General features: G+C 51.6%; 1 protein-coding gene and 1 long non-coding RNA gene across 3 annotated transcripts in view; one reads left to right on the top strand and one right to left on the bottom strand.

The window, feature by feature from the left end:
• Positions 1 to 4,925, bottom strand: part of LOC107318655 — a 34,523-nt gene extending 29,598 nt beyond the window's left edge. Inside the window, exon 1 of one of the 2 annotated variants that reach the window (XR_001557429.2) lies at positions 4,734 to 4,925. This is a non-coding gene — a long non-coding RNA (uncharacterized LOC107318655). Of the gene's footprint in view, positions 1 to 4,545; positions 4,638 to 4,733 lie in introns of those variants that run through there. The other variant, XR_001557427.2, reaches the window with a different exon arrangement.
• Positions 4,627 to 11,714, top strand: INSYN1 (inhibitory synaptic factor 1). Its single transcript, XM_015872764.1, has 3 exons — positions 4,627 to 4,743; positions 4,924 to 5,610; positions 10,744 to 11,714. The coding sequence occupies exons 2-3, from the start codon at positions 5,428 to 5,430 to the stop codon at positions 11,419 to 11,421; spliced, it is 861 nt and encodes a 286-aa protein (XP_015728250.1). The 5' UTR covers positions 4,627 to 4,743; positions 4,924 to 5,427; the 3' UTR covers positions 11,422 to 11,714.
• Positions 11,715 to 18,086: the final 6,372 nt, after the last annotated feature.

The following is an 18,086-nucleotide window of genomic DNA, read 5'->3' as shown; positions in this document are numbered from 1 at the left end:
CATCCAGCAAAGCCTGCCTGCCTCAAGGGAGCAGCTTCACCATGGGAAGGAACCACCCGAGTGCACGGAATTTCAACAGGAGGTGATTCCCATTGCTTGCAATATCAGAAGGAGTTAGAAGGGAAGAAAAAAAAGAAGGATCTTTCTCTTTTAGCTTAAGTGAAACATTCCCCACACCCTGGGGATTTACCCTCATTTATGCTTCTCTGCTCAGCAAGCAAGGGAACAAATGCAACCCAGGGTGATGCTATCCGTGAACATCAAGAAGCTCTTAAATCAAACTCATCCCATTGACTGCTCTATCACTGATATCTTTTCTACGCTAAGCTTGGGTATTAGGAAAAACTTATTCTCAGAAAGAGTGGTCAGGCACCGGCACAGCTGCCCAGGGAGGTGGTGGGGGCACCCTGGAGGTGCTTCAGGGCTGTGGAGATGTGCATGTGGTCATTGGGCATAGTGGGATGGCTTGGGGTTGGATGACACTATGGTTCTATGGGATGCTTGAATGGTAAAATCAGAGGCCCAACACCCCCACATCACCTACGGTCCCAAAACAGTCAGCACATCCCCCTAAATCTGCCCATTTTGTCCTTCCTGTTCACAGCTCTCTCCCCAGCCCAGCCACATTGGAGCATCTTCAAGCAGAGCTCAGTGCCTGCAGAGCTACAGACGAAGGACAAGAGCCAGAAACACAGATAAGGTCACCACAAGGCTTTTAAAAATGTAAATGAAGCCCAAGGAGTTGGATTAATCCTGCAAGCAATGAGATTAGAGCAAGGTCCCCTTGGTGCAGGTCGAGCCCATCTGCTTGGGATTCCCCTTGAGAAGGATGCCCCCAAGGACAGCACCAAGCCCACTGCTCCCAAGGGCACCTCCAGCACTATCCAGCTCCTGGTGAGAGATGTCAAGCAAGGGGAAAGGAAAAAAGTAAGATGTGGTTTGGTCCCAATCAGCATTTTGGTCACAGAGCATCACTGCTGATACTGCATCCCTCAAAGGGAAAGTGCAAGGGAAGCTGGAACGCTCGATCCCAAGGCTTTGGGACAAGGCTGAGTTTCGCTTTCAGAGTTTATTTGGGAAGTTTTGGAAAAGCTGTAGGAAAAGTCCACTTTGCCATGGAGTTCCAGCCCTGGTGCTTCTCTGAGCCCAAGCCCAGCTGCAGCTCTGCTCCCCAGCACCAGGCTGCCAGGGCCAGGCACTGCTTATTCAATCCAGCATCATTAATAAAGGTTTATGCTTAAAATATGGCAGCAAGCCCCCACCCCAAACACAGCAGCCACATACAAGCAAGTGGGGGAAGAAGAGATCATTTAATGCCTGATTCCAGGAGGTGCTTTGGGATGTTACACTCTGCCTTTGTAATAGATTTATTACATTATTTGCCCCCAGTTCACAGCCTGCTGCTCACCATCTTCCCAACACCTTCACCAAAACACAGAACCAAAGGGAAATTGAGGCATGGGACACCAATATCACTCAGCAGTACCCATGATTTTCAGCCCCCCATGCAGACTGAAGCCAATTTCTCCCTAGAAAACACCTCTACTTTTCCACCAGAGCCAAAAATGTACATTTTTACACTTTTCTCATCTAGGAAACTCCCTTCCCAGATGCTCAGAGGTCACACTGAGCTCCTTCCCACCGCAGGTTGCATCAGTGAGCCTCCAGCACAAACCCACTATAGGCTCCATAAGCCCCTCTAAGGCTCCACTGCCCTCACTGGGATGATTAATAGCCTTTCAGCCAGTAAAACAAAAACCCATTAAGAGCACTAATATTTGTTCTCCCTGCTCTCTGTCTACTTCATCTCATCCTTCAACACAAGCCCTGCCTGTTTGCAGAGAGAAGACAGAAACCCCAAAAGCACAGTTCCCATAGAGAAGAGCCCCTTCTGGGGGTTACTCATCCTTCAGCAGTACAGAGACCGTCTCCTCTTGCTGTCAACCCCCAAACCCTCTTGCTTTGAGGAGTTGCTGGGGCTCTTTGAAGCCTTTTATACCTGCATCCCCACGTGGGATGCATCCGAGCCCTGAGCAACATTGGGGTGGCCATTGCCCACCGCCTGATGCAACAAGTCAATAAAACACATCCCACGGCCCAATGGGATGAGATACACATTTTCCACTGGGATATAAAGTCATTCAAACACAACATTTATCTCAGGGTATGAGCAGCTTCCTTATTTTGGAAGCATCTGGGAATATCCCCACACCAGTTCCCAACCAAGCAGCCCATCTGAGGGATCGTGCTCACGCCAACGCTTCGTTTTTAGAGCTTTTACTTTTAAGATGCTTGAAAACAACCCCAAATTGCCCAGCTGTAACATACGGCCTGGTTGTATCTACAACATCTGAAAACCATCATTCCCCAAAACAAGGATAACTTGACCACACATGGGCCATCTCCCCAAAAAATCCCACCCATACAGGGTGAGGATTAGGATGTCAGCCAACACATGCATTGAGCATCGCAATGGAGTTTTGGTGCAGATGTGAATTCCCACACCACCTTTTGGCTAAAACCCATTCTGCCATCAACATCCAATGGGATTTCTCCCATTGGAGAGGCAGGAGGTGTCCCACTGGCTCAAGCCATAGAACCACAGCATTGCTGGGGTTGGAAGGGACCTCAAAGATCACATAGTTCCAAGGTAGGATTGCTACCCACCCAATCAGTCTGTCCAGGATCCCATCCAACTTGGCCTTGAACACCTCCAGGGAATGGCTGGGGAAGTGAGACAGAGCAAAAAGCAGCTCTTTGAGATGCTGCTGAAAGCACAGCTTTTGGGGGTATTTTTTCTTGCTCTGTTGCTGTTTCTTAATACATTCTCTACAAGGGGCTCCCCAGCTCAGCACATCTTTCTGCATCCCCCCCATCCCTCTCTTTAGGGAGAGGAGAGATTGATAAACTGGTGGGGGAAGAATAAAAAAAAGAAAGAAAAAAAAAAAAAAAGAAAAAAAAAGGAGTAAAACTGACTGGCACTCCAATCAAAATACAAAAGAAACAGAAAGAAATGGCTGTGAAAAGAAGCGCTGCTTAATGAGGAGTTACATCTGTGCCAGTGAGTCACGGCAGGGAGGGTGCACAGAAGTGAGAGGCACCTGTGATGATGAGGATCATGCAGGAGCCTTCAGCCTCACTTGCTTTATGATGGGAAACCCAGAAAACCACAGATCCATCACAGGGATGCTGAGAGTTGGGTGCCCCTTGGCAGGACCCCAACCCCAGAGAACTGTGGGCATCAGGAGAGCACCCAAAGCAGCACCCAGGGCTGGGCTTTGGCTCGGGGTGAGCTCAGGGAGCCGCTGGGTGAAGGATGAGTCAGGTCGGGAGCCAGCCCAAAAGTGTACTCAGCACTTCTACACACACCCGGGGGGAGGCAATAAATCAGACACGTAGGAGCACACTGCTTTGCCTCGTGTAGACGTGGGATTGCCACCTATCGTCCGGGTTCTGCACTGGGACTACGAAATCTCCCCTGCAGCCCCTGAATCCCTTTTCTTTCTCCCTTGTTTTCCTCCAAACCAACCACGCTCAGCCCTATGGTGCTGCTTCTCCCCCTATCCCTTTGCTACATGAGCTTCATGCTCGATCAGCGCCTGTTTTTCAACCACTCCTTCAAAAACTGCACCAAATCTCACAGCAGCGGGGTGCGTTTTGCACTCTAATGACCCCACTGGTGTCATCAGAGTTGGGACAATTGGAGCCCACCCGCATCCAACCCTCTCCCCAGCCGTGCCTCAGTTTCCCCCCGTTTATTCGAAAGGCTTTTCCGGCTCCTTTAAGCCCCCCCCGCCCGCCGAGGCTCGGCCCCTTTCTCTGACACAGCAGCCAAACCGGGAGCCGCGGGGAGGCTGCGGCCGGGCCGGGGCCGGGCGCCCACCGCCGCTCCCCCCCCGCCCCATGGCTCTGCCCGGGGCGCCGGGAGCCGCCCGCCCCGCTCCGCGCCCCCGGAGCCCAGGGGGCGGCCGGTCCTGATCCGGCACCGCTACCACCGGTCGGTCCCGGGGGGAGTAAGGGAAGAGGCGGGGGGGGGGGGGGGGAAGGGGGGGGGGGGGGGGAGGAGAAGCGGGAGGGGGATGCGGGAATAGGGGATGGAGGATGCGGGAATCGGGGATGTGGGAACCGGGGACGTGAGTACCAGGGATGGACGATGCGGGTGCCGAGGATGCGGGTACCAGGGATGTGAGCACCGGGGATGTAGGTACCAGGGTGGTAAGCACCAGGGATGGAGGATACGAGCACTAGGGATAGTGGATGCGGATAGCAAGGATGAAGGATGCAGGTGGAGGGGATGGAGGATTCTAAGCACTGAGGATGGAGGATTCAAGTAGCAGGGATGCGAGTAACGGGTTCAGAGGATGCAGCCACACCAGTCTTCCCTTCCATGCCCCCCACCCCACTCTGCCTCCACCCTCGGTGCATTTCCCCACCTCCTGAGGGAAGAGGTGGGGGCTGAGGGGTATTTTGATTGACCCCCCCATTAAAGTGGAGGGGTCCCAAGGGGTATCCCCTCCCCCCAGAACCCCGCAGGTAACATCTCACCCCTTCTGACAGCAGCCGAGAGAAGGTGGCCCCTGGCCTCCATGCAGAAGCCCTGAGGGAGGAGGAAGAGGAGGAGGAAGAGGAGGAGGGGGAGGAAGGAGGAAAAAAAAATAATAAAAGGACGAGGAAGAGCTTGGAGCGGAGCCAGGCGCTGGGAAAGGGCGATCTGGATCTGTCTGCCTGCTCACCACTGCACCGGTAAGTTCCCAGGTTGTCTGTCTGTCCATCTGTCTGCCTGCCCGTCCATCTGGCTCAGCAAGACCCCCGTCTGCACGTCTCAAAGCAAGGGTGGAGGGGTGGTTATATAGAGCCTTCTCCCCTCCCCGTTTTTCCATCCCCAGCAGGGCTGGCTCCCTCACTGTCTGTCTCTCCCTGCAGGAGGGGAACTCGGAGCCCCCATCGCCACTCAGCTTCAGAGCTGCCAGCCCTGGAGTGAGGGCCCAACGTGGGGTGGCTGCACCGCTCCTGGGGAGCACCCAGCACTGCATCACCCTCCCCATCCTCAGCAAGCAGGAAAAGCTCTGTCCACTGGATTTTAGCTTCCTGGAACATCCAAGGGGCTCATCCTCCTCCTCCATGGTCCCCCTGTGCATCCCCACGGCTGCTGGCTGAACACCCGCCCTCAACACCTGTCCGGCTCCGCATGCTGTACCCAGAGCCTGGAGTAGCCTCTGGTCGTCCTGCTGCTCCACAACGCGGCTCAGAGCCCCCCAACAACGGCCTCAGTGGTGAGGCGGGGAGGCCAGCAGGGACTCCTGGGGGGCGTTAAGATGGTGAGAGCTCTCCGGCTGAGAGGGGCTGCGCGGACGCCAGGCCACCAGGTTTGGGGGTCACAGGATGGACAGAGCCCTTGGGGCTGGGAGCCGAGGCCGGTAGGGAAGGATGGACTCCCGGAGCTGCCAGGACAGGCAGCCCAGTGACCCCCCCAGCAGCAGCAGCAGCAATTGTAGCAGCGGCAAAAGCGAATGCGAGAGGGAGAGGATCCGCAGCCGGATGAAAATGGTCATCGGGCAACTGGAAGGCATCTTGCAGGAGCTCAAGGAGGTCGCCAAGGAGCTCCGAGAGGTAGGAGAGTGCTGTGGGGAGAGCATGTCGGGTGGGATGCAGCACAGGGGTACAAGGAGATAGGGTGGCTGCAGCTGCGCTTGTCCCAGCCCCGTCCCCATCAGCATCACTTCCAAAAAGTGGGGGGAAAATAAGCCAGATTTGGAGGAATTGCTGTTGACCTTGATGCTTGGGGCCACACTGCCTGTCCCCATGGATGCTGGGAGAGAGCTTGGAGCACAGAGATGAAGCTGGGCAAATCTTGGGGGATCTGGGGATGCTCTGCCCTAGGGGGGTTCTGTTTCAAAGCGCAGGGGTGGATGGAGAGGTGACAGATCCTTCATGCTGTTGGTCTGTGGAGGGAGACGTGGCAGAAGGTTCCCTTTTGCTGGCAAAAAAATGCATGTATATGCATACAAAGTGTGGTTCGAGCTTCCAGTTGGTCCAGATGCGCAGTGATGGGGAATTTAATTGTGGAGGGGTTGGACAACCCCTGTTTATTTGGGAAGTGAACCTGTTTGTGGCCGTGAGTTGTGGACATCTTGAATAGGAATGTGATGGTGGCTTTGAGCATGGCTTGGTTTTGGGATGGGGCGGGTGGTTGTGTGCCCTGATCCAGGTGTGGTTGGATTGTTGAAATGGGTGAGAACTCATTTCCATGAGGGATAGGAAGAAATCTGTGCAGGTTTTGTTGGGGGGCCATGATAGAGGAGCAAAGCAGCTCCACTGTGTGGGAGACATGTGGAGGCACCAGAAGCCATCTGGAGCCCTTGGGATGCAGGTGGACTGACAGCATACTTAGTGTAGATGTGGCCATGCTCAGGGAGGTGACACCTACCAGCCTAAAGCTCCTCCTGGGGCCTTCTTTGGGATAGCTCTGCTCACTCCATGGGGCTGTAGGGGGGGGGGGTTAATCCCCCAGGAAAGCCAGCTGTGGTCCCCAGGTGATGCCACATCCCAATTCATCAGCCCACCAGGCCTCTTATTCCTTTGCAGAAAGCAAACCCAAGCACACCCAGAGCAGAAAGGCCCCTGGTTCCTTCAGCTCCAAAGCGACTGCTCAGAACCTCTCTGACAAATCCCTGACATATTAAAAATAGTAATAATAATAATCAGGAGGCAGAGCTGTTTACTGTTTGGTCTGAACTCACTTCACTCTCCTCCAGGAGCTTTGAGAGGCCTTTAAAAATAGCACTTCATGGCTGCTTCAGTGCCCCTTCCATAAAGCCCATGTATTTAAAGCCAGGAGAGACCTCCATGTGCACCTGAGCATCCTTTCTGAGTGCTCCAGAGCTTAACCCTTTGGTCTCCATTCAACTTTTGGGGCTGGAAAGTCCTTTAGTATCCCTGCAGCATCCTTGGTAGGCTGCCCAAGCCAGCTGGGGAAGAGGAGAAGGTAGTCTGAGGACACAGGGCAGGTGTGAAGGGCTCTGGAGAGGTTCATCCACTCCAGGAGGTCCAGGAATAGACATGAAGTACAGGGGACAACCTATTTGTACCCAAGGGGTGCATCCCAAGCTGCCTGCAGTGCAAGTCTGATGACCAGCCATATGCAGGGCTCTGGGGACATCTATCTTCTCCTTTTCCCTCTCTGCACCCATCCCTGCTCATTCCTCACTCCTTACATTGTTTGCTCCCTGAAGGCTGTCATTCCAGATGTCCATTGTATCGGGGATGCTGTTTTACCAGTCTTTTCTCCCACTCTCCCTCCCTCCCTCTTCCCTTTTGTGTATATAATTATTCTCCAGCGCTCCACGACAGGGCTGTATTATGTGAGGGGAAAATGATTATTAAATCTTCATCTGAAATCGCACACTGGAAGTAAAAATTACACAGGAGACCAGGACCAAATGTGCTTCCGCTAAGCAGGATCCACATCCTCTGCCCTTGGTACCTGTATCCTCAATCCTTAGTACCCATATCTTTGGTCCCCTCATCCCAGGTACCCATATCCTCTGTCCTCCATACCTGCACCTGGAGGAAGTGACACCTGGTCATCCCCTGCTCCTCCCTTTGGTGGGAGGAAAGTCTGCACTACAACAAATACCTTAATAATGTTGTAATTGATAGGTGATGAACTGGGAACGCTTTGGAAAGTTCTTGGTGAGAGGGTGGCTTGCTATTCTAATAGCACGTTTCAGAGATGTGTGTGATGAGTTTGAACTCTTTAGTGGCTGATGATACAGCAAATGGTCCAGAGATGCTCGATGCACTGGAACAGACAACACGGAGTGCTCATTTATATGTGTCAGCTTGGGCAGTGAGGCCACTGTCGTCCAGCTTCTCCTCGCTCTGTTGCAAGTGAGCTCTGATTAATCATTCATTCATTATTAAATATTTACCTCCCCTTCACTGGAAAGTGTTTGGGGAGACGTGGGAAGGTCCCTTCTGCAGGGCTGCAGGGTCACGGGGCTGCTGGAGGCGTTGGGATGCTCCTTTTCCCAATGGAGGGATGGATTTTCAGTGCTGTGGGAGAATCCTAAGGGATGATTCATAGCGCAGTGTTGGGAACAGGGAGCAAAAATCACCGCTCCTCTCATGGAGTTGTTGCTTTGCCCCATGCTGGGAAAGCCATTGGGGTGGGATGCATGCACAGACACAGATTGCCTGTCACTGAACCAAAAGCTCCTGGCTGCCCCCAGCTTTGATCCCACCGCTGCTCCACTTCAAAGGGTGTGATGCCAGGGCTGTGAGATTGCAGCACTTTGATGGTGAGCATCTCCCTGCTCCTTCCATCCACCCCTAGAGGTGCATTATCCATCGCCACCCGCATCGGGGAGACCGCGCCGCCCGCTCGGACGCAGCCTTTGAAGTCCCCTCTTGTCCTCCCGGCTCCCCAGCAGCTCTGCTGAGTTGTCAAAGAAATTATCTTGTGAATAAGAAACAGTGCGGACGCCGTGTCGAAATGCAGCCAAAGCTGGTTACCAAAACTCCGTTTAAAAATAGTAATAAAACAAAGCAACGATGCTCCAGTTGTTCATCATCCCTCGGCAGGTATCCAGCTGGGGAAGGAACCACCCCGCTGGCTGCACAGATGTTAGCTTCAAAGCTCCCAGGGCTGTTCTGCTGGGTGGGCACCCAGGGTGGGGAGTGTCCAGTGCTCCCAGTTGGGGTGACTGGAGGCAGCTGGTCCTGCTCTGTTCCGTCAGCTCAGCTCCATCAATTTGCATAGAACCATTAGGGTTGAAAAAGATCTCCAAGCCCAACCCCAACCCATCTCACCATGCCCACTGACCACGTCCCTCAGTGCCACGTCTCCACATTTCCTGAACTCGTCCAGGGACAATGACAGCACCACCTCCCTGGGCAGCCCCTGCCAATGCATCTTTCTAATATCTAAACTGAGCCTTCCCTGGCACAATGTGAGGCCATTGCATTCCATCCGATAGGTGAGGAATGTCCTCTCTTGGCACCCCAGTAACCCCAGTGGCCCCAGCACCCACTTTCAGGTTCCAGGCCCATTCATCACCCCAGAACCCATTCAGAGCCGTGGGCTCAGGTCTCTCTGTCCCTCCCCATTGCCCCCATCCCAGCTCACTCTGCTAAAATCCTTTGACAGACCAAAGAAGCAGAGGGGAAGAAAAGACCAAATCCTGCTCTGCATTCAAATCCTCAGCAGGTACCGGTGTCACGGAGGTATTTAACACCCCCCCCCCCACACACACTGCCCGGTTAAAATAGAAAGTGCAGGGAAGGGCGCTCCTAAAAATAGAGCTGATGTGACATTAATCCCCACAGGGACCGCAATGGGGACAGCGGAGACACGGCTCCTCCTGGCACCCACACCCAGGTGCCAACATCCCCATGAGGGTCCCAATGGTGGGGGGAGGCGAGGAGGGTCTCCCAGTTTGGTAAAGGGACCCGGTACCGTGCCTTCCTGTAAAGAGAGGTGATCTCATTTTAGCAAAGGGTTTCATGAAATCATTTTTCTGCCTTATTAAAAAATAATAATAACCGGGTGTTTCCCAGGAACAACTCTTTTCCTGAGCTTCTTCCTCATTCTTTCCCATCACTGAGAAAGAAGAGGTTGCATAGGCTTCTTTTCACTCCCTTTTCACCCAAAGAACAAGAAGGAAAAGGAAATAAAAAGCAATCTGGTCGTGCTTTGGAGCATTTCTCATTTGAGATGTTTCTTGTGAGTGCTGCAGCTCCAGCCAGGAGCCCCAGCTTGCTCTTGGCATCTTCCAAAGCCAAAGCCTGGAGAATGGATGGTGATTGTGTTGTGTCCTCCAGATGAGCCCCGGGCTGCTGGACACGGTTTTAGGGTGCATTTATAGCATTATAATATTTCACTTGACCCTCTGGCTCAAAGCTGAGGATGCACAGAACAAGGGCAGGGGATGGAAACCGAGGAAAAGCCACTGCGATGAAAATGAGATGGAAGGTTGAAAGCCTGAGGATTTAGTTTCCTCCAAAAGTGCTCAAAAAATCTTGTGTTAAAAAATCTATAGAAATGGTGGAGAGATGGTTTAGCATTGGGGTTGATTATTCTCAGTGGATGAGGAGAATCCAGCAGCTTTGAGCATGATGCTGGTGGAGATACAGCAAGGATTGCTGGCAGAGTGTGGAGGAGATGAAAGGTGTCAGGCAGGACATTGCTTGTTGATTTGTCTTCCATCCTTAATTTGGGAAGCTCGTGGTTTACTTCCACCAGGAAGCAACGTGTGGGTGGGCTGAGGGATGAAAGGGAAGGGCAAAGCAATCATGAAAAGCAACCCTATAAAGGATGCGGAGACAGATTTGGACACCATGGGGCACCACTCTGTCCCCAGGATGCCATGCTCTCACTGGCTCTTGATGTATTAAACACTGTGTTAGTGATGGGGGATCAGTCATCATGCAACCTTAGAGTGGTGTGCTTCAGTTTTCCCACTTAGTGAACTGAGATACTGGGGGCAAAGGAGGCAGTTTTGACTGCTCTTTCTCCACTGCAGAGTGTGAGGGACCAGGGGATGCCACGTGCATGGGGATTTGGGTTGACTTCTTTCTGACCCCCTCTATTGGAACCAAAGTTTGTTGGGGGCCCCCCCAAAACAGCAGGGAGCTACTTGGGCACCACAAGTATCTCACTGTCACCATGCCATTGGGTGGGCTTCTTCCTCCTCCCACTAAGGGCCGATCCACCTGTCCATCTGTCCATCCATCTGCCCACAGGTAGTGAGCCAGATTGACCGGCTGACGTCCGACTTCGAGTTCGAGCTGGAGCCAGATGACTGGACGACAGCAACAGCCAGCAGCACCTCCAGCAGTGAGAAAGGGGGGGTCTCCTTCGAGCTGGGACCCCTCGACTTCACAGCGGCCGACATCCTGTCCGACAGCTGGGAATTCTGCTCATTCCTGGATACCTCCACCCCATCTGACCAAGGGGACGGCCCTGACCCTCCACGGCCGCAGCCCCTGCCGTGCCGCCAGCCTGACTACCGGCTGATGAACGGCGGGGTGCCCATCGCCAACGGGCCCCGAGGGGGCACCCCAGACTCATCCAGCGAGGAGGCGTTCGCTCCCCAACAGAAAGGTCCCCATCACCGGACAGCCGGCACGCGGGAGCGGGTCCGCTTCAGCGACAAGGTGCTCTACCACGCCTTGTGTTGCGATGATGATGGGGATGGTGCTGACGAAGCATCCCCAAATGAGGACAGCACCGATGAGCGCGGCCTCAAGGTGACCCCAAAGAACCAACCGTCTGTTGGTGGCAATGGTGGTGGCACCACTGGAGGGCCACCAGCGCGGCGGCTGATGAGGAACAGCAGCACGCAGACTGTGGCTGACAAAAGCACCCAGACGGTGCTGCCTTACATCCCAGCCAAACAGAAACTCAAAACGAAAAACTGACATCGGTTCTGGACCGGCCAAGGGTTTGGGTTGGGGGTCTTGGGAAGGGATCAGAGGTATATATATATATATATATATATATACATATATAAATATATATTTAAGTAAATCGCTACTACTAATAAAATCGAGATGAAAAGTTGGCAGAAGAGACAAACGTCCAACTACCTTACCCGTCGTTTTTGAGGCTCAGGGAATTTTCAACTGTTTTGTGGATGGAAGATGCAGCTCAATAAACCGTTCATCATGGAGAACACCAGTGGTAACATATAAAGACCCTGTGTAAACACTCACCAAGAGAGGAGAGCTTCTCACGTGGGGACACCAGGAGAGGTTGGTGGCTGGGATAGGGAGGGCGAACGTTGCTCGCTGTGATGCTCCGTAGGCACTTGGTAGGGAAAACAGGATGGAAGAAAACAAATTGAGAACTCACAGGTGGTTTGAGGGAATTAACCCCAGGAATGGCAGCGGTGGAGCTCAGGGGCCCACACTACATCATATCCCCATCTTGGAGTCCCCTTACTTGGAGCAATTAGTATTTCTGAGGTTACAGTGCAGGGCATGCCTGCTGATGGGAATCATTTTCTCCTGTGAGCTGAAATAAGAAGTATAATGTCATATCTTAGGACTTCTAAGGTTTGTTTTTTCCATTTCCATCCCACCACAAGGAGACATGGGACAGGATGGCTCCTCTGCATGCCCTCTATTATTTTGCATGTCAACAGCTGGCTGCTTATTAACTTCTAAGAGTTTTCTTTATAGCTGAGCCCAACTGTAAACGTTGATTAATAGGTGCAGCTTTTTTCTTTAATAATTTCAGGAGGAGCACAACGTAAATATTCAGAGCAGCTCAATCTGCCGGCGATGTCCTTGTGCTCCTCTACACGACCATAAACAGCCACAGAGAGGTTTTGCTGCTATTGAGCAGGAAAATGTGGGTGTTTTTAGGGCAAGGTTCAAGACAAGAACACAAAATATTAATTGAAATGTGGAGGAACCGTTCAGACTGGTAATAATTGCTTGGTGATGAACAGCATTGAATGAACAGGCTTTATGTCCCAGCAGGATTTGCACTGGTCACCCAAAATTATGGCTCCCGTAGGGTTCTTTTGGGTGGGGGTTCTTTTTTGGATGGGGTTCTTTTTTGACCTGGTGCAGTTCTTTTATTGCTATTCTTCATTCCCAAGTGACTTTCTGGGCATTCAGTTGGACATCAGCGTTTCCAGTGCAGGGAGAACACCTTGTCTTCCTCAGCAAACCATATATTAATATATTAATATTTATAAGCACATAGCAGAAAACTGCCCCCAATTGACTCTAAAACAGCCCAAACACCTGGGAAGGGCCAGGATAGGAGCATCCCTCCCCGCCCCCCATCCTCAATCCCTCTTCAGACACCACAAAAACTTTGAGGAAGCCCAAAACAAAGCCGGGTACCTCACGAGAGCTGGCAGAGGAAGGGGCAAAGGGCTCATGTTTCCTGCAGAAGCAATAAAGAAACAATCAGCAAATAAAACGAGGACACGACCCAGCACGACGGCTCTGGCTGCTCCTCGCCTCGGGGACAAGATGTGACAGCTTTGCTCATTTTTGCCCTTTCTTCGCCTGCCGGCGGGTACCGTGCTGGCGTTTGGCACGGTTTGATGGGTTTTAAAGCAAAATTTCAGCTTTGCATTTGAATCAGCTGCCTCCGGTTGGGGATGGTGAGCAAAGCAGGTTTCTCGCTTTCACCATCCTGGGGGATAAATGCAAAGAAATTTTTTACCTGGGGAAGAGGTCAGGGAAAATAGAAGCAAAATGAAGCTGGGCTCCCAGCAGCAGAGACAACACCTGCATCCCAAACACCCCACAAGGCTCTCAGTGCTCCACCTCCTGCAAAAATCTAAATGCTCATCATGCTGGAGGAGCCCATGGACCACCTCCCTCCTCGCCTTGGTGGCACCCCATTTCCCCCTGGCGGCCCCCAAGGACCGCATATTGCTCAGGGCTGGGTGCTGGCCCAGCTGGAAGACGAATGCTTTGTTTTTTCAAGGGAAAGGCTATGCCTTCTGCCTCTGTTAATGTACAGCATCTTGTCTTATTTGTTCCTTGCTGTTCCACGGCTGAATTAATGCAAGAAATGTACCAACGCCTCATGCAATGCTTCTTTATAACTGTGAGATCAGCTTGCCTTCGGGCTCTCCTTCCAGATATCAGGAGCTGTTTCATCCTCAGGATGCTGAAGCACTTCCCTCCTCATCCTCACTCATCCAGCCCTGCAGTGCTCTGCCCAATGGGGAAAAAAGGATGCTGCAGAGTAGGAGCATCCCAAAAGCACATCCGCACCTCCCCAGCCTGATCTGCAATGCAGTGAGTGTGTGTCCCATCTTTCCCAGCTCTGCTTATCTCCAGCCACGTTTCCACCTGTCTCTGCATGCTCTGGAGCTGGGTAACCAGCTGCTGGAGATTATCTCCTTACAGAAAAAAAAAGCATTACTTGCAACAGCTTCCATTCCCCCAAATTCTTCCTCTCTCTCTCCTGGGGTAGTTACCACTGCATTCTCCTGGTACCCTTTGGAAGGAGATGCATAAGCCTGGCTCTCTGGGTCTTGCCTGCTGAATGGGGAAATGGGAATGAGCTGCCCCAGCGTCCCCAGCAAGGGATGAGGGGGTCCAAGTGGCAGCTGGTGGCAGGGTGGAGCACGTGTTATCAGGCTCAGTGTATGAGGATAAGGCAGCTCCAGGTCACAGCGTGAGTGAGTGGAAAGAATTAGTGGGGCATGGTCAAGTGTCCCTAGTGCATGGGTGTAGATTGGGATATGGGCATGAGCATAGTCTTGCACACTACGTGACTAAGGACAGGGGTATGGCCTTGCACCCAGATGTGGGCATCAGTATGGATGGACTGACTTGGACACGGATACAGAGATGAGCACAGATGTGGATGTAGACACAGACATGAACAATCCCGCAGCACAGCTCAGACAGGTACCACTAACTCCAAGCTAAGCTCATATGGGCTCCCAAGCCCATAATACTGGTAGGGACCTCAAGTGGGGCTGACTGTGTCCATTAGTGTCCCCATGGTGTGGCATATCTTGGGTGAAGGTCTTGGCCCATGGTACACTAGTGGATAATGTGCACGCATATTTACTGCATTCTGCACCCTGCTGCACAGTGACTGGGTTTTCTCCCACCACTGGGTGGCAGTGGGTGCCCACACACACTCATGTCACCATGCCCCACACACAGGTTGAGTCTCTCTGCCCCTGTTGTCCTTTCATCCTGCGCACTACCAAGACACAGGGACCAGTGCCAAGCAGGGACAATGTGGTAGCCCTGTATCACACCACCTCTGTGTCACAGTTGCCATCTCCCTGCCCTTCACTCCCATTGAGGACATGAGGATGCTGCAAAGCATTAACCTGGAATGCAACCAAAAGGGGTGGAGTTGAGGCCAAGAACATCACCTAACCTTAACCAGCAGGCCTCTGGGTCCTGTCCCCTCTATTGGACATGGCTGAAGCGAGCATCACTCACTTTCAGGGTAGCCAAGACAGACTCTTACACTCACCTTTGGGGGCAAGAGAAGGGAGTCAAGTGCTCACAGCCCCACATGCCCTCCATTGGGAAGTCAGAAGTTCCCCAGATGGAGACAATTGCACAGATTCCCCAAGCAGAGCCCCAGGACCCATCTGTCCCCCCAGGGCTCTCACGATGGCCCCAGATCAAGTCAAGCCTGCAGGAACACAGCCGTGCCAGAGCAGCCCTGGAGGTGCTTGTAAGACAAGGGATGACATGCTTGATGGGACTTCTTAATTAGCTCTCGCTAAACCAAAATGTACCGGGGCTCCCCTGGCGGAACAGCATCAGACAAAACATTAATCATGCTCCAAATAAATAATTAAAACATGGTGGCTCTTGAACAGGAAAAAAAAAAATAATAGTAATGAGCAGGGAAAAGCAAAGCTGTTGGCTTTGATGCAGTGGCCTTGGGGATGAGTAGAGCTGGGTCCCCAAAGCCACTTGAGCCAGGAGGGATCTCACCTCAAGCAAAGCCTATGGCCAAAGACCTGGGGCATCATGATCAGCATTTGCATGGAGGAGCAGGGTTTGAGAAGAGCTGATCCCATCCCTCCTTCCCACAAGGTGCTTATTAAACAGACAGTTTCAAAGCAGCTCAAAGCTGGGCCATGGTGGGATCACTGATGGCACTGTTAGTGCAATGAGCATATTCTTAAGCTTCTCTTTTACCCTTCCTGGCTATTGGGGACTGCAGGGAAATGGAACTGCTCTTCTATCCACCAAAGAGCAGACAACCCCATAGGTGGAGAGCAGCCCCTACCTTCCTCCTCTTCCAAACCTGGTTCCATATATCAACAAGGAAGCTGTGGTTCACCCATACTGAATGTGGGACACACAGCATACAGGAGAAGGGGACACCTGCAGATGCTCAGGTCCAAATGTGTCTTATTACATTAATATTTGCTGGTAATGAAGTTAGATAGCACTTGGAGCTCCAATCAAATTAGGAAAGCTATAATGAACAAGAAGTGGTGCATTAATTCATTAGCAGGGAATTACACTAAATTATCTCAGCAAATACAGCAAAACTTTAATTTACCAGAGGTGTTTTCAAATGGCTTTTGCTCCTTCACATCCACTTTCACTGCAGCACTCTTTGTTTTTTGAAGGCAGCAAGAACAAGAGAAGTGAATTAACTGCAGCTCTTTAGGGAAAGACTGTTGTCTCTGGGATGGTAATGAATGCCCACAAGGGATACCAGGAACTTTGCTTTCTTTCTCCTTTTGTGAGGGAAATGGATATTATTTACAGTAAACAACTCAATTTCACCTTCGCAAAGATTTAGAACAGCATTCTGCTTTGCTAATTGCCATGGAAAGAGGGGGAAAAAAAGGGAAAGAAAACATGTTCAAGTAAATTGCTACATGTGCAGGCAGAGCATTAATAATGCACATCTTTGGGAAACCAGCCCTGGTACAGATCTGTGAGCACCTAAAGCAAAAGAAATAGGCAGCCAATGCCTACCATCCTCTTGGGTAGGGAGGGAAGGAAAGAGGCAGAGCTGTGTGGATGCACAGGGCTGAGAAAGGACACAACTTGTGTCATCCCAGCTCAGCACAACCACCTCTCACATTGTGCTAAGACCTCACAGAATGGCTGAAGTGAGGAATTGCTCTTTTCCTTCCTTTTGCCTTCCTCTGCTTGACGCAGTATCTCCAAGAGCATCTCCAAGCTGCCAGGCCCTATCCATCCTTCTCCCAACCCAAGCCATCCCATGATCACTCCAGCATCACCCTCACTGGGATAAGGACCCACTATAAGCTCACAGAAGCGAGATGCCTCTCTTGGGGAAAACCCCCCAGCTCGTTATTTGTACCCACCTTTAATTGTTCTTGCTGTGATCTGTGCCCTGAGAGGAACAGTTTGGAGCAGCCAACACAGATGGGACCCATAGAATAGCACAGATCTCCTGCTCATTTATTACTCTTAAACCCTCTTAAGCACCACCTGATGTTCTCTTGTGCAGTAAATTCTTTTCCTTTTAATTAATTGCCTGGCAGCCCCCCTCATATCCTCTTACCAACAACTCCATACAACGTGGCAATCAGAGGAAGTGGGAGACACTAGTGAATAACTGCACTGCCTTCTCACTCCCATTATTAATTCCCACAAATTGATTGTTCTACCAGCATCTGTGGCTTTCTAATTAAGTCTTTACTCAGGTGCTCATGAGTGCAAGGGAAACGAATGCTAATAAAGACCAGAAGCAGCAGTGATGGGATGTGTTGTGCACAAGTATGTTGACTGAGCATTGCAGCAGGAGCAGCTCCAGCCATGGGTCTGTGAGCTGCACCAGCAGCCCCTGAAGGTTTCTCAAGCTCACCCAATCCTCTCTGTATCCTATGTGGCTCCACCAAGCATGCTTAGCTCCTCTGGATACCAGCAGCAAACTGATTATAGATTAGTGAAGAGGACCCCACAATGTGGTGGTCTCCATACCCAAGGGTCAGCCATCAGCACCCCATTGGTGCACCCTAAGGACCTGCCTAGCCACGCTCATCCTCCCCAGGCACATTATTCTGTCAAGTCAAAAATTAAGAGAAGGGGGTTTTAATCTCCTGCAGCTCCTCCAGGAAGCAGCTCATGCATCAAACACGAAGGCTGACAGCCTGATCTGGGGAAATTTCAACCCATAAGAAAATTTTACATGGCTGTCTCGTTTTTCCACCCGATTATTTCAGCTCAGCTGCTTAATTCATTGGAAAGAAAACTAGGAAACATTTTCCCTAAGCACATTGTCCCCAGGCTTCTAAATCAAGCTCGCCTAGGGATGGGGATCCTACTTCACACCCCACAGAGCACAAGTGCCAGCCTAATTGCTCCGTGCAAACAGGATCATTCCCCGACAAGAGGTTGCATAAGGCTGTTAGGGAAGGATCATTTGCAGCAACATAGCTCTGCTCAGGTTTTGTCTGAGCATGTTGTAAGGGAAATCAGCAGTGCTAGATTGCAGCCTAATGGCTAAGGGTTTTGTAGCCCAAGGGCTTAAGGGGAAAAAAATAATTAAGATGACAATTCTCCTTCTATGATTCAGCTGCCAAGACAAGGCAATGCCTTTAATCAGCAGCAAATATAGAGAAATATAGCAAAAAAAAAAAAAA

Source organism: Coturnix japonica, chromosome 10 (genome assembly GCF_001577835.2).
Source record: "Coturnix japonica isolate 7356 chromosome 10, Coturnix japonica 2.1, whole genome shotgun sequence".
Classification (NCBI taxonomy): domain Eukaryota; kingdom Metazoa; phylum Chordata; class Aves; order Galliformes; family Phasianidae; genus Coturnix; species Coturnix japonica.
The sequence above is the reverse complement of the archived record's forward strand: the minus strand, read 5'-3'. Positions and strand labels throughout refer to the sequence as shown.

Coding starts and splice junctions, on each gene's coding strand:
- INSYN1 (XM_015872764.1), top strand. CDS start 5,428: ATGGACTCCCGGAGCTGCCAGGACAGGCAGCCCAGTGACCCCCCCAGC. Junction 5,611..10,743: donor TCGCCAAGGAGCTCCGAGAG/GTAGGAGAGTGC, acceptor ATCTGCCCACAG/GTAGTGAGCCAGATTGACCG.